This window comes from Gymnoscopelus microlampas, assembly GCF_963454915.1.
Source record: "Gymnoscopelus microlampas genome assembly, chromosome: 6".
Lineage (NCBI taxonomy): Eukaryota > Metazoa > Chordata > Actinopteri > Myctophiformes > Myctophidae > Gymnoscopelus > Gymnoscopelus microlampas.
Genome location: NC_139943.1, coordinates 12,284,745 through 12,311,297, shown reverse-complemented (window position 1 = coordinate 12,311,297; position 26,553 = coordinate 12,284,745). Strand labels below are relative to the sequence as shown.

General features: G+C 43.6%; 2 protein-coding genes and 1 long non-coding RNA gene across 4 annotated transcripts in view; 2 read left to right on the top strand and 1 right to left on the bottom strand.

The window, feature by feature from the left end:
- The window catches only part of irak4 (interleukin-1 receptor-associated kinase 4), a 273,859-nt gene that overhangs the window by 129,658 nt on the left and 117,648 nt on the right, over window positions 1-26,553 (top strand). The gene's annotated exons all lie outside the window — the stretch shown is intronic.
- The window catches only part of tmem117 (transmembrane protein 117), a 124,391-nt gene that overhangs the window by 51,360 nt on the left and 46,478 nt on the right, over window positions 1-26,553 (top strand). For both annotated transcript variants that reach the window (XM_084060287.1, XM_084060288.1), the window contains exon 3: window positions 12,181-12,313. In XM_084060287.1, the coding sequence (XP_083916413.1) occupies window positions 12,181-12,313 (133 nt within the window). The remainder of the gene's footprint in view (window positions 1-12,180; window positions 12,314-26,553) is intronic.
- Window positions 1-26,553, bottom strand: part of LOC311047551 — a 137,777-nt gene that overhangs the window by 78,496 nt on the left and 32,728 nt on the right. The gene's annotated exons all lie outside the window — the stretch shown is intronic.

Here is a 26,553-nt window from a genome sequence, read left to right as displayed (position 1 = left end):
GCTGGTGGAGGTGGACGTACAGTAGGGAGAGAGGTGTGTGTGTGTGTGTGTGTGTGTGTGTGTGTGTGTGTGTGTGTGTGTGTGTGTGTGTGTGTGTGTGTGTGTGTGTGACTATACTTGTGAGTTCCAAATGGAGTTGAATTTGAGAAATAGTCATTGTGTGGCCAATTTTCCTGGTCCTCACTAGAGAAATGTTTTTTTGTTTGTTTATTTTGGTTTAAAATGTTGCCTGATGAACACCTATAAGGTCGGAACGCCATTAACCCTTTAAGAAATACTTTTTTTTAAACTCAAATTTGCTTCTGGGGGTCCCTGGCACAAAATATTTTGAGATGGGGGTCCACGGCCATATTTTGGGGGTCCTTGACATAAAAAAGTTTGAGAACCACTGACATAGAAACATACGTTTTTCAGAAAACTTTTAGGATTTAGAAAACGTTTGTAAAATCGGCCTCAGGTCTTAATGGGTTAATAGAATACGTTTTGGGAGTTTTAAACCAGTGTGCAGATGTTTTACCTTCTTCTCCTTGATTCTTGCCTTGCCTTGATGTCCAGCACCTGGCCTAAACACAGGTACAAGATGTACACACAATCTCCTCTGTATAGGGTTGGAGGTTTGCCTGATTAATGTTTAGTTTTCCACCAGTAGCTATTTGGGAGCTTTTACATACAGTAACTTAAATAGCATTCATAAAATCATTGATCTCCTCACAAGTATTGTAATACAGATGTGTGTGTGGGTGTATGTGTGTGCACTCGTGTGTGTAAACTGTCAATAATGTGAACCCAAGCTTGCTGCTATAAATAGGCTGCACGCTGCGATGACATTATGCCTTGATTGAGGCCAGAATCTTATCTCGTTAGTGGCATGAGAGATTCAGGCTTGTCTCTGGGTCAATACAGAGCGAACAGGGAAGGGACACCAAGTGGTGTTGTCTGCTTCCCCGAACATCTGCTGTTACGGTACCTTTGAGCAAGGCAATTAACCCCCGCTGTGACACTGGAGTAATGAAATGGCTAGTAGTAGAACACTGAGTCATCATACTGGACGCCATAATTGTGTCCCCTAGGCGTATGAACGTGTGTGTGACTGCATAACCGACGAGGAGGGAGGGTAATACTGATAACAAATAATATAAATGTTATGTATCTTCGCTGGAAACCTTGTATGTCCAAAACCATTCCTTTTTTTGGGGCGGTGTAACCGCCCCCTATAAGTGAGTTTTGGACACTGACCAATCCTGCACCGTGATTGGCCAATAGTCTACAACGCAGTCTACACCCCTAACCCTTCCACAGTCAATGCAAATCTATACTTTTGCAAAGTCAGCCAATCACATTACAGCTAGTGTCATCACCACTAGCTGTAATGTGATTGGCTGACTTTGCAAATTCAGGACTGTGATTGGCTAGCGAAACACAAGACACATGTGCAGCCCTATGAATAGCAGTATGGACTTTAAAAAAGTCACTTATCCCTTTTTTTAAGTGAGTCATGTTGTGATGACCACACACCGCCCACTTCACACTGGGTGTGATTTTTATTATTAATTTGGAAAAACATTTTAAGTAGTGAAAATAGGCAATCTACAAGCTCACAATGTATCGCATCCCCACAGCAGCTACAATATATATATATATATATATATAAAGCTACATCAGGCTGTATCATTTTTCCTATTACACGGAAGGGAAGACATTGTATTGACTTTAGAGATAAGGCTCAAACCGTCAGATGATATTCCGTAGAAAAGAGTTAGGACTGTAATTTACAGTATGTCAGTGTTTCACCACTAGATGGAGACAGCTCCTCATGCTTGAATTTACATTTTGAGAACAAGGCATAATAATGAGGCTGATCAGGAGAGAATGCTGAGGATCTGTGCAGGGATGGATATGGTGAAAAGCCCCAAGGCAACACTACGGTGTAGAATCCCTACTATAAGACTGTTTATGTGTATATTTAACCACCTAGTAGTGCATGTGCATACATATAGATTATCGCTTGTGTGTGTGTGTGCATGCGTGACCATTTTCCAGTGGTGTAACTAAGTACATTTACTCAAGTACTGTACTTAAGTACAATTTTGAGGTATTTTTTACTTTATTGGAGTATTTCCAATTCTCAGTACTTTTACCTCTACTCCACTACATCTCAGAGGCAAATATTGTACTTTTACTCCACTACAATTATTATTACTAAAACTCTAGTTACTTTGCAATAATTATTACATTACAAAACATACATTAACCCCTTTAGCCCAATTTTATACCTTGGCTAGTTGAAAATAGCTGATGTACAAGCTCACAACGTGTCGCATCGTGACGTGTTGTGAGCTTGTAGATCTGCTATTTTCAAACATTTTTGTACTTTTACTCAAGTAAACTTTGAATTCCGGACTTTTGCTTGTAACAGAGTACTTCTACATGCAGTATTGATACTTTTACTTAAGTAAAACATTTGAGTACTTTTTCCACCAGTGCCATTTTCGGTAACAGTCTTCCACGCCGACATCTCGCCACTCCGACTAGTGGCTTCCGCGTGCGGTTAGGGTTAGGGTGAGGGTTAGGTATAGGGTTCGTTAACGTCGGAAAGGCGACATGTCGGAAAGCCGCCATGTAACCCCATTTTCTGTCATTCCCTGCTGAGCCGAGCCACCAGTGGGGGGGGGCATGAATCACTGCTCATCCAGGCCTGTGTGTGGGGGTGAGGAGGTGTGACACGTCATGCTTAATTCATGCCCTGTAGCACGTCCGTGTCACACACGTGTCACTCACACACGTCCCAAAATAGACATATCTACGAGCTCTCTATTTTCGCCGCGCTGCAAGAACAGTAATACGACGAAGTATAAGTCTGGCTTCAGAGGGCTTGCCTGGATAGTATTATTGAGCAGCGATTGCCAACCTGTGGGTGTGTGGGCCGTGAGGATGATGCAAGAGGGCCCGCCAAAACATTGGCAAAACAAATAGGAACTTAAAGTAGGCTATACTGTACACCGAATCATCATGACAGGCATCACCGTGACCGAACGTTTTTGGTTGTATTTCTGGGTAGATAACGCCGGCAGCAGCAACAAAACGTATTTGATTTAGGAGGGGGGGTGGAGTTAGCTGGGGAAAGAGATATTGAAGAGGTGGGTTTTGAGTGCAGGGAGCACCGCGGGGGCTTTTGGTTCGAAGTGGAGGATAGCCTGAGTAGGGTGTTCAGGGGGGAGTCTTTTGACGTGGCCTTACAGCACATTCTACGGAATCTACACTGTGCTGCCAGACGGGACGCGGGGGGGCTGTTGGGTGTGTTCCCGCAGCGTGATGTTGGAAACCCTATCTTGCCATTTTATCCCCTCTATTGAGCGCAGCGCTCTGGTGTCAAAGCCATCGATTCTGTTAGCCAGGGTCTTGTTGAGAGGCCAGGGTTGGGGCAGCAAAAGCAAAAGCTCGGCCCAGGTACGGTACTTGGTCTTGGGGACCTCAAGGAGGTTTGCGTCCCACTCCATAGACATTGAATGTGTGTAAGGCAAATGGGTAATTTCCGGGTACAAACATTCTGATCTGGTTTATAATACTGCGTTTCTCTACTATACCCATTTATCCAAGCCAGAAGAAAGCAATCGATTCATTCATTGATTTCATTCATCATTAAAGATAAACATGCTGGCCCAATAATCCAGCCTGACAGCGTGTCGCGGGCTCAACTCCCGAACCCGACGGCCTTTGCTGCATGTCACTCCCCATCTCGCTCCCCATCTCCCTACCCATTTCCTGTCAGCCTACTGTCCTATCAATAAAAGGCATAAAAGACTTTTTTTTTTTTCAATATTAAAAAAAACTCTGAAAATGCACGCGGCCTACCCATGTGACCACTTAACACGGCAGCCGTTAACTGGCCACATGGGTGGGCCGTGAATACTTTCGAGATTTTCAAGCGATCAACTTGAAGGTTGGCAACCGCTTGAGTCCCCCCGCCCCCCACTCCCAACCCCCCCACTTCCAGATGTGCTGTGAGAGGGCATGCTGGCGTGGCGAGCGGCTGTATAAAAACACACCCCCTGAACCCTCCTCCATTCTGAAGCCCAGGCTCATTGGCACTTGAGGCAATTAAGTTCACCCATGCAAGACAATTCAATTATGCAACTGTGATGAGCCCTGAAATAGCACGGAGTGAAACGTATGCTGTGGCTTTCACGCCAAAAAAAAAAGAAAGAAAACTATTCAAAACATCGCTGCTGGCTGGGACACATTCAAAATCGCTGGGTTTGAATAATTTAATCTCGGTAGGTAATTAATAACAATAATTTAGTCCCCAGTCCTTTGGGGTATTTTTTGACAAGATGTGAAATTTGTCCTCTGCATTTACCAGCCTAATTATTAGGAATTAGATGATTAAATTAAGTAAATTAGTTGAAATAACCATATTTTAGACCATCAGTATAGTCCGACTGTTCGCTTGTGGGTTCGATAGTACTGGTATGTCTCTGAGAGCAGTGGAATGTCCATGCAGTCTAGAGCAATGAAGTGTTTACTCATGAAAACATTTTACTTGTTGCACCTGCTATGATCGTTGGCAAGTGTTGAATGATGTTACAGTATTCGTACATAAATGGTAAATGGCACATAAATGGTATTTCTATAGCGCCTTTCACACATTCACACACCGAGGGTGGAGGAAATCATGCAAAGGCACCAGCCTGCTCATCTGGAGCACTTATGAGTTCAGTGTCTTGCTCACCTTAGAGCATCTTTCCGCCGGTAATCACTAAAGAATCTCCATGAATTCAGTGCTTCATGGGGTGTGTAATTGATAGAAAACAAGTCATATTTTGGGCAATCTGGGAACCCATCGCTAAATGAAAAGGAAAAACAGCGCCCTCTGCTGTTTTTTACTCTCTCACTTCGCTCTGGGAGACGGTATATGGTGGACCCGTGCGCAAGGAAACCGGGGTTTTGGTCTGCCTTCAGCCTTTCACTTCCGGTGGTGCAACTATGTTTTCATTCCCACTAACAATTTTTCTACACGGACGGAACACTAACACCACTTCTCCCAGAGAACATGGATCGTTTTGGTTATAAGCCCACTTGTTTCTATGATGAAAGAGCAAGTTAAAATGTGAATATCTTTCCGTGGTTGTCTGCTCCGAGGACGCTATTGTTAAATGAGTTTCGGTTTTGTTTTTAGTGGGAAGCAGAGCACAGACAGTAAATCCCGCCCACTACATTTGATTGGGTAAAGCGCGGCCTGCTTCCTGATCTGAAGGCACGCCCACTAGTATATGACGACCCCCCCCCCCGACAGATTCAAGCGGAGAGCAGAATCTGTTCTTGAGAGACTATATTTTGGGTGAACTACTCCTTGTATGTATGAGAGATTTAAAAGTATTCTAACACTACCCAATTTCACAATGGGACACGCCGTCTGACTCAGCGCATGTCAAGACTGACCTCAACTTAAATACCAACACACAAAAACAGGGTAAGGCGTTGGCTCACACAACTGCAGCTGGGGGAAGATATTGATCTACACACAAATGGGTGCTTACATGGTCAAAGGTTCATGTCACAACAAGAACAATGTTCCCTGCTATAGCGACACATCAGCTGTTCTAATGGATACAAAAACACACAAAACTATGAGTTCTCTTAAATCAGTGGTTCTCAACCTCCTTGAGGAGGTTACAGCTGGTCCCCAGCTAAATGCTGGAAGAGTTGGTAACCAAATGGACCCTTATAGATGTTTAACTCTTGAGAGCGTAAAATGAAACCAAATGGACCCTTACGGGTCCATTTGGTTTCATTTTACGCTCTCAAGAGTTAAATTATTCTTATTCTTATCTGCATTACTTAATTTACAAGACGTCTCCACAATTAGAGAATGTAGAAGAATTGTTTTTGATCAACGTTTACCTGTCATCTCTCCTATTGGTACCAACATCAATACAGCCTGGATTTGTGGACAAAATCGTATCAAACGATAACAAAATATTCTGAGTTTTGGGTCTGAGAAGCTAAATCTCATCAAATGGTGGTTCCGTGGCTCAAATGCCGAATAAATAATGGACCTTGTTATGAAAAGGGTTGAAAACCACTGTCTTAAATGATACTTAGAATTACTTTGACAGAGCCTGGTGGGATCTAACCCGGGAACCTCCCGTTTCCCCAAGTGCCCCGCTCTACCTACTGTGACACTGTCGCCCATCTCTTCATCCTATTGTTCCTAACAGTCAGTCTCCATGTCCGGAGCATATGAGGGAGGGAGGGAGGGAGGAGGGCAGCTAACGTTCATGATGATGGTCGCCAAATAAACCCACCCAGCGCTATTCTTCATCTCCGTAGGAATCGCATGTTTGTTTTCATTATGTGCAACGGAGAGAATAAAAAGAGCTGAGACTGAACAGCATGTAAAGCTATTGGAGACACGTCTGGCTATAATGGGGAAATAAATGGGGCATTCTACTTGCTACGTGTGTGTGTGTGTGTGTGTGTGTGTGTGTGTGTGTGTGTGTGTGTGTGTGTGTGTGTGTGTGTGTGTGTGTGTGTGTGTGTGTGTGTGTGTTGTGTGTGTGTGTGTGTGTGTGTGTGTGTAGACGCAGACACCAAACCATCTCTCTCTCTCCCAGGGGCTGTAGCTGAAAGGGAGGCTAGCTGAGCTGGAACCGAACAAAACAAAGAGTTGTTAGGAAGATGGCTGCGTCCTGGCACTGGATCAGAAGGGAGTGCCTGCCTTGAAGTGTGCTGTGTGTGTGTGTGTGTGTGTGTGTGTGTGTGTGTGTGTGTGTGTGTGTGTGTGTGTGTGTGTGTGTGTGTGTGTGTGTGTGTGTGTGTGTGTGTGTGTGTGTGTGTGTGTTTATTTATTCATTGTGTGTGCGTGCGCGCAACATGTCACACAGCAGGGGTCTGTCCTGTATGTACTGTAACAGCAGACGGGGTGGCAGGTCTCGGTCAAATGCTACTTGAACACAATTCACAGTGTTTGTTTTAAATGTCCTTTTGAGCGGCAGATGGCTGGCATTTAGCCTGCTGCGTTAGGAATACACAATAAGGCCATCAAGCCGGAACACAATCGACTGATTGATCATTGTTGTGAATGTAGTTGAACAAACCATGTGGCCCTTTAAGAGTCTCCCTCTGAGGGTGGCGAGTGAAGGTTCGGTTGAGTCGCGGCCGGGCGAACAGAACAAGATGACACCAGGCCGTATCACAGGCGTCAGTCTATCTGATGAAGTACAGTAGTTGATGGTCATGGTTTCAAGGGTATCAGTGTGTGCTTACACAGATTCAACACATACTACTGGGTCAAGCAGATAAAGGTCACTCAGTCCATAATCATAATCATAACAAACTGTAGGAGCCAAATGGGGTTTTTCTATTTGTATTTGGGCACTGATTGATGTGATAGATGTAGGCACCGCATTGGCGCCTTGATGGTGGGAGTGTCTCTGTGGGTGGCCTCCAGCGGCTATAAGTAATGGCACTATCACCTGCTCACCTTATGGCTGGTTTGACCGTGGGGCTAGGGGTGAGCTGGGAGAGGTATATTTTGTTGACCGCAATTCGCATCTTTCTCACTGTTTAACGTATTTTTTGGCACATATTTATTACATGTGTTTATTGGATTATTTGGTGACACTGAAGTAAAAGCATTTTAAACTTGAGCATTCGTTTGGACGCGAGTCCTTTTAATGTGCTCGTCATCATACAGTCTTAGCTTAGTCTTGCTATCAGCCGCAACAATAACAATCATTAAAATAAACATGCTCTGAAAATGCACACGGACACTTTTGAAATTTTCAATCGGAACCTGATCCAGAAAAGGAGCACTGCTACCATAAAGCAACTATAGTATAGAGTATTTGTTCAGTAACAGTGCACTGGTCTCCCGGTCTCAGGAGAGAGAACTCGTACAGGATATATCGGATAAACGATCGAAATTGAAAGCGATGAAACAAAACCAAAACAAGCGGACAAAACTGGAACTGAAACACTGCCAAATGTAAGCTGTGGAGTGCTCTAAAATTGGTATCCCGACCCGAAACTGTATCTTCTATTACTGAAGAGCCGGAGAGACCCATAGCAGAGAATATATGGAACTTTAACTTAAACAAACAAGACGTACCACTTACACCCCCTTTCATTGAGAGTGTACACATGCAACCAACATGACCCGTAACCGTAAGGGTTAATTTGGTTACAATTGTACACTCTCAAGAGTCACACATTGATACATTACTGAGGATTTGATTGTGTGAGACCAGTTAGTTGATAGGAAAGTATGAGTTCACTTTACTTTGAAATTCATTACTGGCATTGTACTCTATTACAGATTGCATTGATTGTATTGTCAAAACAATACTTTATATTATTGCGTCAGCGCATGTTTTTCATTGCCTAACAAGTCATGATTTACAGTGTGCACAGTATGCACTACCTGTATGTTTTATTTTAATTCAATTAATTGATTGAATGAATACTTTATTACTACTATATTAATAATAATTCAAAAGGCAAACATCTGACATTTGTATGAACTGAACTCTGCGTGTTGATAAACTTGGCCAAGGGCTGACGCTGTGACGCAGGAGGACGAGCAGCTAGGTGATTATGTATTCTGAACAGAACACTAAACTATCTGATTTAATCACATGCTCTGCAAGAGACAGATTTCCCCTTAATTTGATTCAAATTGAAAACACACACACAGTGTCACAAAAAAAGAGAAACACTACAGGTCACAATTGTTTGGATAATCAGTGTAATCATGCTGAACTCAGCCCCTGAAACATAATAATGAAAATCATGCCCAGGAACGCCATCCTCCTCAGAATGAAACCACTTGTGCTTGTAAATATACGTATTATCTCTGTAGATTGCTGGAGTCTAAAGAACACTGAACTTGTAATTGGAGGTTTGTTAGAATGGCGAGCTGGTACAGTATAGCAGCCTCCTAATATGTGACCGGTGTTGCCAGATTTTGTGAGAGAAATGAGCAACCAAATGTCTATGAAAACAAGCCCAAAAGAAGCCACAAGGCCACATGAGCACTTTAAATCTATATACATTGGCTATTTAAAAAACATTTTAACTACACAAATCTTGTACAGGGGTCCCTGGCACAAATATTTTCAGATGTGGTTCCTCTGCCAAATTAATGTACAACCCGCAACTACCAATATTTACCAGCAACTGTACAGAAAAACCCAAAAGTCGCTTAATAATAAGCAGACTTGGCAACAATGGCTGCCATGCCAGATGGGTATGTATGTTGCAATGGAACACATGACATGAGAGTTGTGAGTTTGGTAAAACAGGTGAACTATGCCTAATCTGTCAGCTTTTAACCTGTCCAGTGACCACATAATGTGTTTTCCTGAAATATTTCCTTGGCTGCACAAGTATCATAGACTCCAAGAAGTAAGCGAACCGTGCATGGCGCTGTTTCTGGTTATGAATGGAAACGTAACCAAAAATATGAAACCATCAGAGAACTTCACAGATCTGGAACGTTTCAGGTTATTATGAAAGGGTCTGAGTTGTACCCTTCGAGGTGGAAAGAGCAAATAAGAGTATCCACAATTAAGATCCCAAATGCTTCCAATTCCAGGGAAGGAGGGTGGGGGGGGGGGGGGGGGGGGGGGGGTGTTCTCATACTGTAGGTAAACCAGCCGGCTGACCCATAAACACTAAACGGGTGGAGGGTCTTGGTCATTATAGTTGAGAACCCTGTTTTAATCAGTACAGTTAAACGTCCACTGGAAGCTTGTTGTGTTGTTAGCAACGCTAATGGAAATTAATAGCATCAGCTGAGCTAGGGAGTGTCTGTTGACCTACTTCTGGCGCCCCCTTGCCCAGACAGAACCCATCTTTGAACTCAGTTCAATTCAATACAAATGTATTCATCCCACAAAAGGCAATTTGGTTCTGGGCATGAGTAAAAACAGACAGGAAACAGACAAATACGTAATCAGATAATCAGACAATTACAAGCAAGAGAGCTGTTTGGGAACTATGTTGGGCTGATAGGGTGATTGCATTTCAAAATAATACAAGTTATAATGAATAGAGATAGAACATAAATAAATGAATAATGAAATAATCCACATGGCGGGAAGGCATTTCATGTGCCAAGCGGCAGATCGAGTAGCAGAATTGTGCTTCAGATCCTTGTTCAACAGGCGGGTGGCTCTGGGAATGAACAATGCTCTGTGACGATTGGTGGAGCACGTGAGGTGTGTCGTCGGGCAGAAACGTCTCATCTCCATATTTTAACTTTTTATGTTTTTTTCATAGATCAATGGCCTACTTGATCACACTACAGCGTCACACAAAAGCATCAAAAGTAGCAGATCCGCAAGCTCGAAACGCGGCACGAAGCGACGCGTTTTGAGCTTGTAGATCTGCTACTTTTGAATTTAAATCCTGAAAAGTAACACGTTTTGGACATATAACGTTTCCACCTGACAGACGATTATGCTTAATTTATGCTCCATGGTACAACGGTGTTGCACAGCGAAAGCATCTGGAGATGAGGTTGAAGGACACGAGTTCGATCTCCCCCCCATGATGTCATGGGCCTTTGCCCTGCCTTGCGGCTCATAGAACGAGGCCAGGCTTGGGAGGGGGGCACTCCAGTGATTTTGGAACAGGTGTTCACTAAACGGTTTGGAGACAGCTTCTGTTGTTGACAGTGAGGGATGGGAACTATAGTGGCAAAGTCTGTCCACAAACATAAACACCAAACAACTACTTTATACGAAGTAGCAGCAAGGGACCGCTTAGAAGAGGGTCTGGGTCTGTCCACAGGCCGATTAGAGAAATTTCTTGTGCTGTAGGCTAAGGAAGTAGATCCCAGAATATTTTTCACGTATTGTGAATATTTGTACTTTTTGGAAAGTCAGGAACGGTGCAAGTCTGCACTACTCCTTTACCTGATATAGTCGTTGTCTGATGTCCGACGAGTCTGTTTGGCCAATCAGGGAAGCTGGTGCTCACACCCCTCCCAAACACACAGAGATGCGGTGTCCCATGACCCCCCCCGGGTCATGGGACATGCACATCAAGTTCGAGGCTGTTCGGTTGGGCGGTGCCCAAGTTATTCCTGGGGGGGGGGACACAAGGCAGACAGAGGTTTATGAATAGACAGACAGACAGACAGACAGACAGACAGACAGACAATGAAGTCAACGGAAGTGGGCTGACATCATAGTACTGATGTCATAGATCAGTGGTTCTCAAACTTTTTCATGTCCCCACCTGAAAATATGTTGTGCCAGGGACCCCCAGAAGCATAGATTTCAGTGACAATGTTTCTTCTTTTTAAAAAAAAAGAAGATTTTAAAGGATCTACACCATGCATTTAAAAAATATGTTTAATATTAAATATCATATTGTTTATGTCCCTCAAAAGTTTTTCAAAAGGTTTGAGCCTAAATCAAGCCTCAGATATACTCATTCCAACTAACTTCTCTCTGGCTTATAAAGCACTTTCACCTGCAATACCACATTGTCCTTATTTGGCACGTGGAGCTATTGAGCCAAATACATTTTTTTCTTTTCTTTAAATGTTGGAACTGAAAAACGGGAGGGATTATACAAAGTAGGTATCGCTTGTGACGTCACGGGCAGGGGCAAATCAGTTGGCCTGTTTTGAGACCAATTGACATAAAACCCCAGATATGCTGTGAAAGCCTGAGTGTTCAAACTGGGGTATTTTGGGGGATAGAAGAGAGGTAGGGGAGACCAAAAACACACACAAAAGAAGGAAAAGTAAAAATTCATGGTGTAGCACACATTTTTCAAAAGATTTTTCAAAAATAGCAGATCTACAAGCTCATAGCCCGGCACCGAGTGCTTGTATATCTGCTATTTTTGAATAGCCAAAGTATAAAATATGGATAAAAAGGGGTTAAAATAATTGAGACGTTTTATTAACTAATTTTGCTGGTACCCCCCAAGGACCCTTAAGAACCAATGTCATAGATGACTGAGGTAATAGACTGGCCACGCAAGGTCAGAGATCCACTGGGAAGCCACACCATTATTAGACCCTGTCTTGTTTCTTATGAAAATACGTTATTTTTTGTCCGACAACACTTGTCATAAGTGCCCCATGAAACAGGCTACAGAACCGTACAGAGTGTTCTGCAATAAACTAACCAGCTGTGTCCTTTCTTTGTGCTCGACCGACAGGTCGATATCTGCGTCTCAAAATGTTCCGTGAGGACCACGGCTCCTGGATGACCATGTTCTTCAGCACTATCCTGTTCCTCTTCATCTTCTCCCACATCTACAACCTGTTCCTGCTGATGAACGGAAGCATGGGGTAAGCTCAGCTGCTCACTCTGTCCTACCTGCAACTAATGCTTCCACATGTCAATGTACTGTAGAAGTACCTCCCTCACAAAGATGGAATAAATCATAGTTTATATTTGTGTAGTTTTTTGTATATTATATAGTGATTGACAATCTCGGCAGTTGAAGAAAAGTGCAGTGGCAACCAAAAAAAAAAAACACACACACACACACACACACACACACACACACACACACACACACACACACACACACACACACACACACACACACACACACACACACACACACACACACACACACACACACACACACACACACACACACACACACACACACACACACACACACACCATTGCGCAGAGTGTCATTCAGTGCATAGACAACTGGAAAGCCCGAAAATCCGTGCATAGCCGCCTCGCATCTCCCCCATTGACTAAACTAGGGGTCTTCAACGTTTTCAGGCCAGGGACCCCCTAGCTGAGAGAGAGATGAAGCAGGGACCCCCTCTATATAACTTTTTATTTTCCCTCTACACCTCTTTGCCAAAAATAGCAGATCTACAAGCACACAACGCCTCGCAGCGTGAGGCGTTGTGAACTTGTAGATCTGATATTTTTGGCTTAAGTTCTCCTCAGAAAAAGGGATGCTAGGGTTCAAGTGGTTAAGGTAAAAAAAAAAAAAATCATATCACACAAAGATTTGGGGGACCCCCTGTAGTAACTCTGAGGACCCCCTAGGGGTCCCGGACCCCCTGTTGAAGACCCCTGGACTAAACCATTTCGTAGGCGCGCAGTCTCAAGCGAACTGGAGCCACGTGCAGTAAGGGACCACCGAGTGAGCTAAAGCGAACGTGTTGCCGTCCCAAACGTTGCAACGTTCGCTTGAGCCTACTCAGCGCCGTCTGAGTTATGTACCGATAGGCACAGAATCGTACATTTTGTTGTGGGGACTGCTCTGCTTCCGGGTTGCAACCGGTTACGCCCACCGTGGGACTCGCCGTACATATGCACAGATTTTCGGGTTTTCTAGGCGGCTATGCACGGAATGACGTGCACTGGGTCCGTGCTAAATTGTGCAAGATCAGGCTGCGCACACACACACACACACACACACACACACACACACACACACACACACACACACACACACACACACACACACACACACACACACACACACACACACACACACACACACACACACACACACACACACACACACACACACACACACACACACACACACACATGTACATATAGACAGCAACATTAAATCCTCTCTTTAGTGAACCCACTAAGTGGTGAAGCAAAAAAACGGAGGCTGTCCTGAGCAAGCAACATTCGTGGTGTGAGCGCCTGGACCTCTGGCCCCTCCCTCTCTGCTCAGCCATGCAATCCCCTTCCTTCGGCCAACCCGAAAAGAGCTGACATGATGGATGCCGGTGTCACGGCGCGGGCCAAAGTGACGGATGGGCCCGATTATACAAACTCATCCCTCTAGTCGTGGAAAAACACAACACCTCTCCTTTCAGCTAATAGCCTTCATCTGCCTCTGCCTTATGGACGCTAAGCCGTTACGATGGGGGGGGGGGGGGGGGGGGGGGCAACAGCATCAGATGGGACAAATCCCATTACTAGGCGCGGTTTCACCCCTGACAGCTTGCATTTGAACAGACACCTGTCACGTTGATGCTTTTACAACCCAAACAAACCTTCGCGGTAAATCAGCCCCCATGTGACCTCCAGGCTGGGCTTGGCTGGCCGGCTTCAAGGGCATGTTTTTCCCTTTCCCCCTCCGCCTTAGACAGACACATTGCAAATGCACAAACGGATTCCTGTCAGCCTCTTGATATGTGCATGTGCTCCGCTTTATGTGGATGTTTTCTCAGTATGTTAGAGGACAAAGGGGGGGCGCCGGGGGGGACGGGACGTTTTCCTTTTAAACCAAAGCTGTCAAAAAAAAAGTCAATGTTCTAAGGCAAAGAGGCAGATGTGTGTTGAAGTCGAGGTGATCTTTCAGGTTAACCACCCTTCCCTTGAAGGGGAAGGCCTCCCCACCTAATTTATAGGCTGGGGTTCATTAATCAGACTGTTATTGAGCCTCCACTCAGGCAAGATGTTTGGATCAATTACAGGAACCTAACGGGAGGGAGAGCCGAGAGCGTGCCGCCGAGGTATCTAACGAATGGCAGCAGAGAACTAGAGGGGTTCAACAGTTAATCGAACTGACCGATTTAATCTAACATAAAAAGAATCGACAACTGATAATTTAATTGAAAAAATAATCAATAATCCTTATTTTGCTCATGTCATCATAGGCGAAAAGTAAAAAAGATTATGAATCATTATTTCAGAAATAAAGAAAATTGCTTATCTACAAGCTCTGCTGTTTTCACTACTTTTGCACAACACCGTTGTTCGACAAAGTATAAGATTATGCGGAAGTGGTTGGTCAATTTGTTGATATATAATTATTATACATTTTTATCCTTCTCGTTTATTCAATTCATTGAAAAAGTAGTCGATACAATAATCACAAAGAAAACAATGGAATAAATTAAAGTGAGTAATCAGAAATGACAATTAAAGTCATATCCATTCTCCTATATCAAGCCATCTGTTGTTGCTCTCCCAGATGCAACATGCAGCATTCATAATAACAAACTGTGAAAACAATCCAACAGGCATAATTAAAGAAAAAAGACAAAACGCCTCCAACTATGCATATCCATGTTGTCTTCAGTTATCCTCTGCTGTAAAGCTCTCCTCACAAAGACAGATGGCGCTGTTGTATAAAGCGAGTGGGCCGATATAGCCTCTAACCAACGCCAATCCACTTGATCTTTGCAGATGTTGCCCCTTTCTCCTCCCAAAACCCCCCCATCCCATCCACCCATCCATCCCCTCCCATGCTCTGTGTTTTTTTTTCTCCCTCTCTGTGCTCCAGCACGCATGGCCGCAGCGGGACCCGGTCCTGCCAAAAACCATTAGTGTTTACGTCTCTGTCAGAGACCCCGACGTGTAAGAGCAGTGTTCACACTCTGCCGGGACAGACCCCCCCCCCCCCCCCCCCCCCCTCCTCACAAAGCCTCAAGTTTAATAATGTATGCTCCGTCGCATGACGGTGTCTCGCACGCCGAAAATAGCAGACCTACAAGCTCACAAAGGCGTTGCTGCATCCGTGACGCCTTTGTGAGCTTGCAGGTCTTGCTTGTTGTTTTCATAAATTAGTGCTTTGGAAGGATATGGAAGGAGTGGGACAGCACGAATGAAGCAGTGACAGGAGGCAAAGGAAGCGAGGGAGGGGGAGGAATGTGTCACACACCAAAAGATTGCTGATCTACAAGCTCACAACGCGTGGCATCATGACACGTTGAAAGCTTTGTAGAACAGGTATTGTTGGTGCGCACAACTAAGGGATAAATCAGGCTTTAGGGATGGAGAATAGAAAGTGCTCCAGCACTGACGATGCAGTGAAAAAGTCCTTTGATCCGTGTCCACACCCTTTCTGTACACCCCCCCCCCCTCCATTCTCCACCCCCTGCTGCTTTTCACCCCCCACTGTGAATCTGTTGTAGTTCCACACAACACAAAAGGGAAAGTATAAATTCTCTTTGTTGCCACATAGCTAACCCCTGGGTGTGAGAATGAATGCTATTTTCTTCTTTTCTTCCTTTTTCTTCTCCCTCCCGTCTGGACCGAAAGGACGGTCCAGTGAGAGGTGTCATTATGGCAAAGGCTTTTTAAAAGCGAGGTGTTTTGGCATGGTCTGAGCCGGGCATAATGACAGCTTTGAGTAAATACAGCATGGGGGCCCCTGAGAGACACTTCCAGTTGAGATGGAACACTTACAGGAGAGAGGTTTCCGTTTTGGTTGCAAGGTTATTTTAGTTCAGCGATTTCATTAGTGTATTTTTTCCCTTCCTTTTAGTTGTAATTAGTTTTTAAAGCAAGTATGCTATATATAGTTCATTTTTAAATGGCTTTGTTTTAGTTGTAATATTTTTGGCATTTGTTTTGGTTTTATCGTGATATGGCGGAGGAAAACGAGATTCACATTCACAAATCTGGCACAGCCAGTGTTTTTAGCTGTGCCAGATTCTGGCATATGCAACCAAAATACTAGGCTTATGTAAATAATTGGCAAAAACAGAAATGACCGTCATTTCCCCTCGATTCTGTTTGTTTTATAGTTAGTTTTGTAAACACACAACAATACAGTTTCAGTTGGTTCAATCCTTTCTTTGTAAAGTCTCGTTTTTAGTTCTTATTTCAGTTAACTAGTGTTGTCATATACATGTTTTTGCTATTCAGTAAACTACAGTCTAATAACCTTGGTGGGCTGACCTGTGATCTAGTGTTGTAGCAAATTTTTATTCAGTTTTAGTCAGTTTTAGTCATAGTCTTTTGAGTCAAATTCCAAATTACTAAATGTACAGTTGATTTAGTCGACTAAAATGTATTTTTATGTAGTTTTCGTCAGTGAAAAAAGGTAGTCGACGAACATTTTCGTCATAGTTTTAGTCGACGAAATCGACACTTCTTGTGAACCCTCCCATGAATTTGGTTCCTGTCTCACATTGCTTTGTTTTCTCAACATCTGTGCATGTGTTTGTCAGTGGCGGTACTGTAGCGTTGTGTGTGTGTGTGTGTGTGTGTGTGTGTGTGTGTGTGTGTGTGCATGCGTGCGTGCGTACGTCAAGGGTGGGGGGAGGGCATAATGTCTGTCTCCCCGTTGTCCCTCTGACCCGCTGCCGTATGCTCTCTGCTGCCCTCATTGATATGCTTCCATTCTGCCTGACCTTTCAGACCGCACTGAGCGTGATTTAATTATAGCTGTAGCGATACATCCGTGTGCAAGTCAGATAAACTAAGCCATTCCTTATCCAGTCACGACAGCAGCGGCCCTGTAAAAAAAACATCACCGGTAGGCGGGGTAACATCATGTTCCATTTCTAGATTATTGTTTTCACGATTAGTCATAGAGAAATTGATTCTTTCAGTCACGTTATCTCTCGACTCGACAGAGATTGTCAGGACTATATCCATTGCTGTCGGGCAGAAACCTTGTATCTCCATATTTCTACTTTTTAGTAAATTGTTGCCGTACTTCATCGCACAAGAATGTCGAGAAACAGTAGAGAAAATAGCCGTCAATATGTTCTGTTGGAAAGTAACCAAGTACATTTACTCAAGGACTGTATTTAAGTACAATTTTGATGTATGTTTTTGTAGTATTTCAACTTTTCAATACGTTTACTTCTACTCCACTACATCTCAGAGGCAAATATTGTACTTTTACTCCACTATAATTATTTGAAAACTTTAGCTACTAGTTACTTCGTAGATTTGAATTATTATAAAACATACATTAACCACTTCAGCCCTATTTAAACTTTGGCAATTTGAAAATAGCCGATCTACAAGCTCACAATGCGACGCGTTGTGAGCTTGTAGATCTGCCATTTTCAAAAGATTGTATACATAATAATTGATACTTTTACTTGAGTAAAAAATGTGAGTACTTGTTCCACCACTGCTGAAAGGTAAAGCTTCTGGACATACAAGGTTTCTGCCTGACAGCGTCGATATCACCGCATACGCGTATCTGTGACAGTGACATCATGAGCCAATATTGAAACAAACCGCCCCCGGGTCAACAGCTATCAGCCAGCTTCCAACCATGGGCTTATCGTCCATCTAGGGGAGAGAAGGAAGGCCCCTCCGTGGTGGTGGGCTCCCCTGGGGGGAGGAGGAGAGGTAATCCACACTTGTTACCACAGTCCCTCCACACATCTGGGCCTATTTGCATTTTAATGCAACTGTCAGATTAAACCATTAAGACCGGGAAAGCATCTGTGTCATTTTAGAGATGTTTTTGGCTATTCAAAAATAGCAGATATACAAACAAATCTTGAATCTGAATTTTATTTTTATTTTACAGGAAAAATCTTTAACTCAAATCTTTGCTTCTGGGGAGTCCCTGGAACAACTTATTTTGAGATGGAGGTCCACGCCCAAATACATATCATTTTGGGGGCCCTTGACATGAAAAAGATAACAACTGATTACAGCAACATAATTTTTTTTCCCCAGAAGCAAAGATTTGAGTTAAAAATGTTCGCTTTAAAAATATATATATATATTCAAAGATTTGCACACATTTTCACGATTTCTCAAAAATAGCAGATCTACAAGCCCATAGCGCGGCACTCGGTGCTGCGCTATGGGCTTGTATATCTGCTATTTTTGAATAGCCAAATAAATCTTAAAATGACACAGATGCGTTCCCGGTCTAAAAGGGTTAAGGACTGTCTGTTTGCGTGAACCCGGAGGAGTGTGACCGCCCGCCCGTCCGCCCGCCCGCCCGGGGGTAGTTTGACGGCACGGTCTACTCCGACAATTTCTGTCACAGACGCAAATCCCATCCCCGACATCTTATACGGCAGAAATCAGCCCCTAATTAGATGGTGTTATTTAATTAAGACGGCCCAATGCGTGGCACACACATTAATCATGCCTAATTTAGAAGAGAGGAGGTGTGTAGTGTGTGCTGGGTTAGTGTGTGTGGTGGGGGGGTTGGGGGGGGGTGGGGTTGGCATTCAGGGAAGCACGTAGCGGAGCTGAGCTGGGATAGGGGCCAGTGACGCGGTGCAGGGAGGATGAAGGACGCTTCTTTTGTCCTTTTCATCCTGTACGGGTGGAGGGGAAGGAGGGAGAGTAGTGGGATAGAGCAGCGGTTCTCAACCTTTTCTGGATCAGGGCCCACTTCGTAATCTGGAAAGCGTTCGCGGCCCATCCATCTGACCACTGGGTGGACCGCATGCATTTTCAGAGCATGCGTTTACTTTGTTACGGGCTTGGATAAACAGAACTAACGTTGTATACTTTGAGTTAGTATTGTGATAGCGATGCCATTTATCTGTATCACAATGAAAACATGCTTTAGAAGGTCATGTCTTTTTTAATTGATTTGTTATATTATCATTTAAATCTTGGTGTTTTGCCAATTATTTGGGGGCCCACTTGCAATATCCTCACAGCCCACCTATGGGGGAATCTTTGGGACAGAGGAACACGTTGGAGAACATTTGGAGAAATGAATTTTTTGATATAATTTAGACTGAAGAGAGGTACTTGGTCAACCAGCTCTCACTCCCAAGGCGTCATATTTTTCCGCTCTGTCAGTAGCCCTGAAAGTCAAGTTTTGATATGACGGGACGCCCTGAAAGTCAAGTTTTGATATGACGGGACGCCCTGAAAGTCAAGTTTTGACCCGCCATGGCGACGTCGCATGTTGACAAAACTATAAGCCTAAACCTGACCCAAACCCTAACCCTATCCTCACAAAAATATACCTAAACCTAACCTTAATCCTAACCTCACAAAAACAATGCGGCGAGAGAAAAAAAAAAGAGTACTCATGGTAAGATTCGATCACGGTGGATTGCAGTTACAAGCCAAGCGCTGCTAGCATGTTAACCATCTGTGTTATCATCATGTTAACCAGCTGTGAGAATGTGTTGTCTTGGTTTACCTATGATACTAGATTACCATTTCTATGCCTTTGATGTATTACCTCGTGTTTACCTTGTTAACTGTAAATCGCTCTGGATTAAGCGTCTGCTATGCCTAAATTGTAAATTGAGAAAATTGAGAAAATTGAGAATTGAGAATTGAGAGCCAGAGGGAGAGTGGTATGTATGATGATGAGGGAGTGTCTATGAAGAGGACATAGGGTGCAGAGCCATGGGGGGAAGGAACAGTGTGGCCGTTTTATGTATGAATTCACACGCTACACTGATCTGGATTACGGCGCCATCCATAAGAGCATTGTCTCTCCTTACACCACAATCCCCCTGTAGAGCAAAAAGGCATTCTGGTTCCTTTCAGCCGCCTGGAAGCTTGTCTCTTTGGCACTGAGCTGTTGTAATGCTAGTGGATTTAAAAAGGCACAATAAATAGTATGTTGTGGTATTTAGGTTCCCCCCTGTGGTGCGCAGCCTGAGATGGGATTCCCTGCTGCCTCTTAGCTGGGCCTATCTAACCATGACCAGAGGGTTCTGCGATCCGCCGTATAACGCCGTGATTTCACGGTGCTCAGAGTGAGCACCGTGAATGATGTTTTTTTGTTGTCGTTTTGTTTTTGCTAAATGTCGCTTGTGCGTCATTTGAGTTGACACAGTGATAAATGGAGACATGTCATACCGTTTTGAGGAGGGTGCCGTGGCATTCGTCAGACGGCCCATTGTTCCGAAGTACTGTTGGTCCGACTACACGCATTATATTTACTGTAAGCCTAACCCTAACCCTATAACCCTTGACCCTAAACCAGTGGTTCTCAAACTTTTTCATGTCAAAATTATGTAATTTTTTTTGCTGCGGACCTTTGCTGCTGCCAGAATTTTTCAAAAATAGCAGATATACAAGCTCATAGCGAGTGCCGCGCTATGAGCTTGTATATCTGCTATTTTTGAAAAATCCTGGCTTAAAATGTGGTTAAAATGATTATGACGCCATATTAACTAGTTATGGGACTCCTGGGGGTCCCCGGACCTCACTTTGAGAACCACTGCCCTAAACCCTGACCTCGCAAAAACTATGCCTAACCCAAACCTCACACTAATGTAACATTTGTCGGACTATCGGGTAGTCCCCTTGAAAAGACGACAATGACCCCATCTAAAGCCTGATTTATACTTCTTTTTTTGAGTAGACAATTATTATTATTATTATATTCTATTTTTTATTTTTTATTTAGAGTAGCCAATTATGTTTTTACCCCCTTTTTCTCCCCAATTTAGTTGTTATGCCAATTAATTCCTCGTCACACACATTTCTGTGTTGTCACTGCTGTTGTATTCTAGTGATTCACCTGCCAATTATTTCTTTACGCTTTTTCTCCCAGTTTAGTCATCATGACAATTAATCCTCCCAACATATTTCTGTGTCGCCACTGTTTTTGTACACTACTACAGATGTGCCACTTCAAAACTTCACACGTTACTGTTCTTTCCCTGAAAGTGACCTGAAAATGCATTTTTTTTCCTCCCTTTTCTGCCCTTAAAATGCACTGTTTTGCCCCTGAAAAGAAGTTGTCACTACACACCCCCGTTTTTCCCTTCAACAGACATCCATATACATGAGAACAAAAGAATGTGTGTTGAATAAGGTGTCAGACTCATTATGAGGCGAAAGGTGATTTGACCAGTTGCTCAAATTAATTAGCATCATAAAAGCAGTGATCATCAAAATAATTCAGCATTTTAAATGCCCTTCTTTGTCCCTCTTATTGCCCTGGGAATCCCCTGAAAATTTACTGTCTTGGCGATGGCAGGACATGTGAAGTTTTGAAGTGGCACATCTGTAGCTCACCTGCCAGTTAGGAGCCCCCACCGGGAGGACGTAGCACATCCCATCGTACTCGTCCCCACGCCCCAGCCCATAGTAGGACTACATGCAGTGACACAGATGGCCCTCTAAGCCCGGCTTCCCTCCTCCGAACACGGCCAATTGTGTTCCTATAGGCACTCCATCAAGCCGCATGCACCACGGTGTTTTCTATTCCCTATAGACTCTGTGGTGGTGGACGAGTACTTCTAACAAATCGTTGCTGTCAGGCCGAAACCTCTTATCTCCATAACAGTAACTTTTTGTGTTTTTTTTTTGTAAATTAACGCCCTACTTGATCATACTACAACGTCACACAAAGCATCAAAAGTAGCAGATCCGCAAGCTCGAAACGCGGCACTAAGCGATGCGTTTTGAGCTTGGCGATCTGCTACTTTTGATGTTTTTGAATTTGAATCCTGAAAAGTAACGGTTTTGAACATATGAGGTTTCAAACCGACAGACGAAATGCTACCCGAGCGCCTCGGATTTATACTTCCATTACATGACGGAGTCACGCGCTGAATATAGTCGAGCTGCTTTATCATACAACTAGCTACAGTAGCTTGCATCTCTCTCCATGTTCCTGCCTCGCTCACCCACATATCTATACTCAGTAGTATGTATCTGTCTGTGTCTCATGTACGCAAGCATTCATTCTTCCCCATTCATCATGGAGGTCCGTGACCTTAAAACATGGCTCTGCAAACATTCAAATTGGACTTGGCCAAATTCGTTCCCCGACCGGCTTCCCCCAGGACTGTAAACGCCTCACTCCCTCGTGAGTGACATCATCCATGTGTCCATGTGCCCCCCCCCCACATCCCCTATGTCACTAACATGAATTCAATCTGTATTTAGATTTTCTATATTGTTGTATAGTAGTTTTTGTTGCACTGTCGTTTTGTCCAGGTTGTTTGAGTGTTGAATGTGTAATGGAATGGAAACAAGCCTCTGGCTTTGTGTGTCTCATCCACTTGGCCTGCTGTTTTTTTACTCGTACTGCCTGTACCTTTAAACAATCGTAAATTAAGTATTCAATCAATTAACTACTTAAACCCCAGCATCCTTATTGTGGGGAAGGCTTTCGCAGAAAATAGCCAATCGACAAGCTCGACAAGCTCACAAAGCGTCGCGCTGCGACGCGTTGTGAGCTTGTCGATCGGCTATTTTCAGCAAACGCTTTCCACACAGTAACAGAAAACAGAAGAGACACTAGTACAGAGCCCTGAGGGACTCCTGTCAACCTTATGGTTAATCAATCACCTCCAAAATGTAATGTATGCTGGATAAGATGATGAAGCGTCGTTGTCGTGACTGTCGTGATCATCACAAGTTGCTTCTAAGTCTCTCTCAGAATATTGCACGCTTTTTCTCTCAGCTCACCTTGTCCTGCTGTTTTCTGGGACAAGAAGATGTGTGTGTGTGTGTGTGTGTGTGTGTGTGTGTGTGTGTGTGTGTGTGTGTGTGTGTGTGTGGGGGGGGTGCTCTGGCTTCCCCCTCACAGGTCAGCTTCATGCAGAGCAAGGCAGCGGCAATTGTAAACAGCAAACGGCGTCACCTTGACAACTGTGCGCGAGTCCCCTGGGAGTCACTACAGAGATGCGGGTGCTACAGGGGGCATGCGTGTGCGTGCACATTAATGTGTCTATTTTAATATGCTTGTTGTGCATGTATTTTTATTTATGTGTAGGCAGGGCGGTGCGGGGAAGGGTGGTGGAGTGTGTGTGTGTGTGTGTGTGTGTGTGTGTGTGTGTGTGTGTGTGTGTGTGTGTGTGTGTGTGTGTGTGTGTACTTGTTGCAGTGGTGGAAGAAGTGAAGAATTGTTCACAAAGTAGAAATCTGTTACAAGTAAAAGGCCTGTGTTCATTTTTGCTTGAGTAACAAGTACAAAAGTATTGCCATCAAATGTACTTAAAGTGCCAAAGTAAAAATACTAAATATTTTCATAATTTCCCTGCATTTAGTAATGCCAGCGCTGTAACTACCACCGTTAACTCATTCAGTGCCACTGGACGTCTAAGACGTTCGTTAATATAAGCCCTGAGTGCCACTGGACGTCTAAGACGTCCAAAATAAAAAAAAATCTATTTTTTTTTCTTTTGATTTCTTTTTTCAGAACCCAAGATATGATGATTTGAAGATTTGCTGCTCCATTCACTCTTTGTTTAACTTCTTACTGAAAAAGGCTGCATCTCGGCTCCTAAGCACTTTTTTTCTACAATGAATTTTGGTTGTGGCACTCAGAGCCAAAATTCCATAAATAAGCTGGGCACTGAATGAGTTAATGTAGTAGGTGCAGATTTAAGATGCATTCGCAACTTCTGGGGACAGTGTGTTTCATTACGATCGCAAGCTTGCATACAAGAAGGCGCTGCTCACCATCACCGATGGAGTATACCGACAACCGCCGCTGCCTGGCGGCCCTTCCCGTGAGCAGCTACCGGGAAGAGTGGCGCCGGTGTTACTACCACCCGCCGGCGGATAAAGACCCGGCGGCCTTCTAGCGGTGTGTCCGCTAGCTGCGGAACAACCAGTGGTTGAAAAAGTACTTAAATGTTTTACTTAAAGAGGTGGTGCCATGGTTTTGCACTTTTTCTGTTTTTCATGTGTCTATGAGGTTGATAGAACTTCATTAAGCCCCCTGGTGGTGTTTTTTATGGTGTTTTGTGTCTTCTCCGACTATTTTGAGTTTCTACCTGGAGGCTGAAACCTTGAGGGTCAAACGTGCCAATAGAAAAACAGCGCTTTAGTGACATAGTAAAAACATACCCTCCTCGAGTCCTCCTCATTATCATAACACAACAGGTGTGGGCATGAGGAGGCGGAGGGACTAAGACAGGTGGGTGGTGCTAAGGTGGTGGAGGAGATGCTAAGGTGAGAACCAGGTATACTTAATGAACTGGAGGCGTGTCCACATAAAAACATAAATTTAGCAATTTCTGTACACTTTAAAAAAAAAATCCTCCTCCTAGTATAACCATAATACCTGATGATTATGTTTTAGGGGGGGGGGTCACTGAAAATCACGGCACCCCGTATTTAAGTAAAAGTATCAATTCTGCAATGTAGAAGTACTCTGTTATAAGTAAAAGTCTGGAATTCAAAATTTACTTGAGTAAAAGTACAAAAGTATTGGTATCAAAATGTACTTAAAGTACTAAAAGTACATGTTTGACATGTTTGAAAATAGCCGATCTACAAGCTCACGCGACGCGTTGTGAGCTTGTAGATCTGCTTTTCGAATAATTGTAGAGTAAAAGTACAACATTTAGCTCTGAGATGTAGTGGAGTAGAAGTAAAAGTATAGACAATTGGAAATACTCCAGTAAAGTAAAAGTACCTCAAAATTTTACTCAAGTACAGTACTTGAGTAAAAGTACTTAGTTACTTTACACCACAGGGAACAGCAATGGGTGGACTTTCGGCCTCATGAGAGCAGCTATACGCTACGGAGAGCGCTTTGACACCAGGAGGCAGTCCTGCCTGGCATCGTGGTCCAGGCTGGCATATGCCTGCGGACTTTGGACAACTTGGGATGCCCAGAAAGGAGGCAGGAGGGCTGGCAGAGTGTTGTGCTGTCTCTGCTGTGATTGTCAGCCACCATGTGGAGACACTGCTGCTGGTGCCCATGGAGGGCTGGGTGACATGACATGCTTGTTGTATCATGAGGACATGATATGCCTTGACTTAGTGGATGTAACCTTGCTGCACCGTAATATCTAGATAGATACTTTATTTGTCCTTGCGGAAATTCATTTTGTGCCATGTTCCTGGTCCTCACAAGAGAAAGGTTGTTTTGTTGTTCAAAAATATATAGTTTTATTGTAAAAAAAAAAAAAAAGGAACATATTAAAATTTGGATTAGGGTTAGGATTAGACATTTACGGCCCTATTCTGGGCGTCGTCTTACCCATTATCCCTAAACTTCTTTGCCATTTTTTACTATTTTGAAAAACAAATAGCAAATCTACAAGCTCACAATGTGTCGATGTAGATTGGCTATTTGAACTACTTGAAAATGTTTTTCAAAATAGTAAAAAATGGCAAAGAAGTTTAGGGATAATGGGTAAGACGGTGCCCAGAATAGGGACGTTAGAGGTCAGGTTTAGGGGTTGGGGGTTAGACTTATTTATACTTAGTTGCATGCTGGTGTCGCACACCGAAAATAGCGGATCTACAAGCTCACAAGCTTGTGAACTTGTATCCACTATTTCTGGCTTTAGGGTTATGGATAAAAACGGGCAAAACAAATTGTAAAAATAGTATTAATTAAACCGCCGTCCTAAAATTGTTAAGTCCTCACAAGTATACCAATACAAACATGTTTGTGTGTGAGTGTGAGTCAATTTGCTGCTCGTTCTCACCACCTCGTTTCATTATATTTCCCATCAGGCAATTAATGTGTTCAGTATTTGAAAAGCATTGTCTTGAAGCATAGCGTCGTGTGCGCCGGGCTTGCATACATTTTGATTGCTGTTGTTCTGCAACCAATTTTCCATTACAAAGCTGATTAGTAAAACTATTTTGGGCATTTATAAATAAATACCACACAGTGCAGAACAAATTTTGTCGCCAAGAATACAAAAACTTTTTAATCAGCATTCCAACCATTTTAATATTCCAGGGGGCAATCATTTTTATTACCTCCTCTCTCGAATTATGGTGTGTGCGTGCGCCTTTGTGTGTGTGCGTGCAAGCACGTACAGTAGACTCATAAGTCTTTTGTGTTTATTTGTATTTGTGTGTGTGTATGTGTGTGTGTGCGTGTGTAAATCAACTCATATGGGTGTGTGTGTGTGTGTGTGTGTGTGTGTGTGTGTGTGTGTGCGTGCGCGCATGCGTGCACATCTGTGTT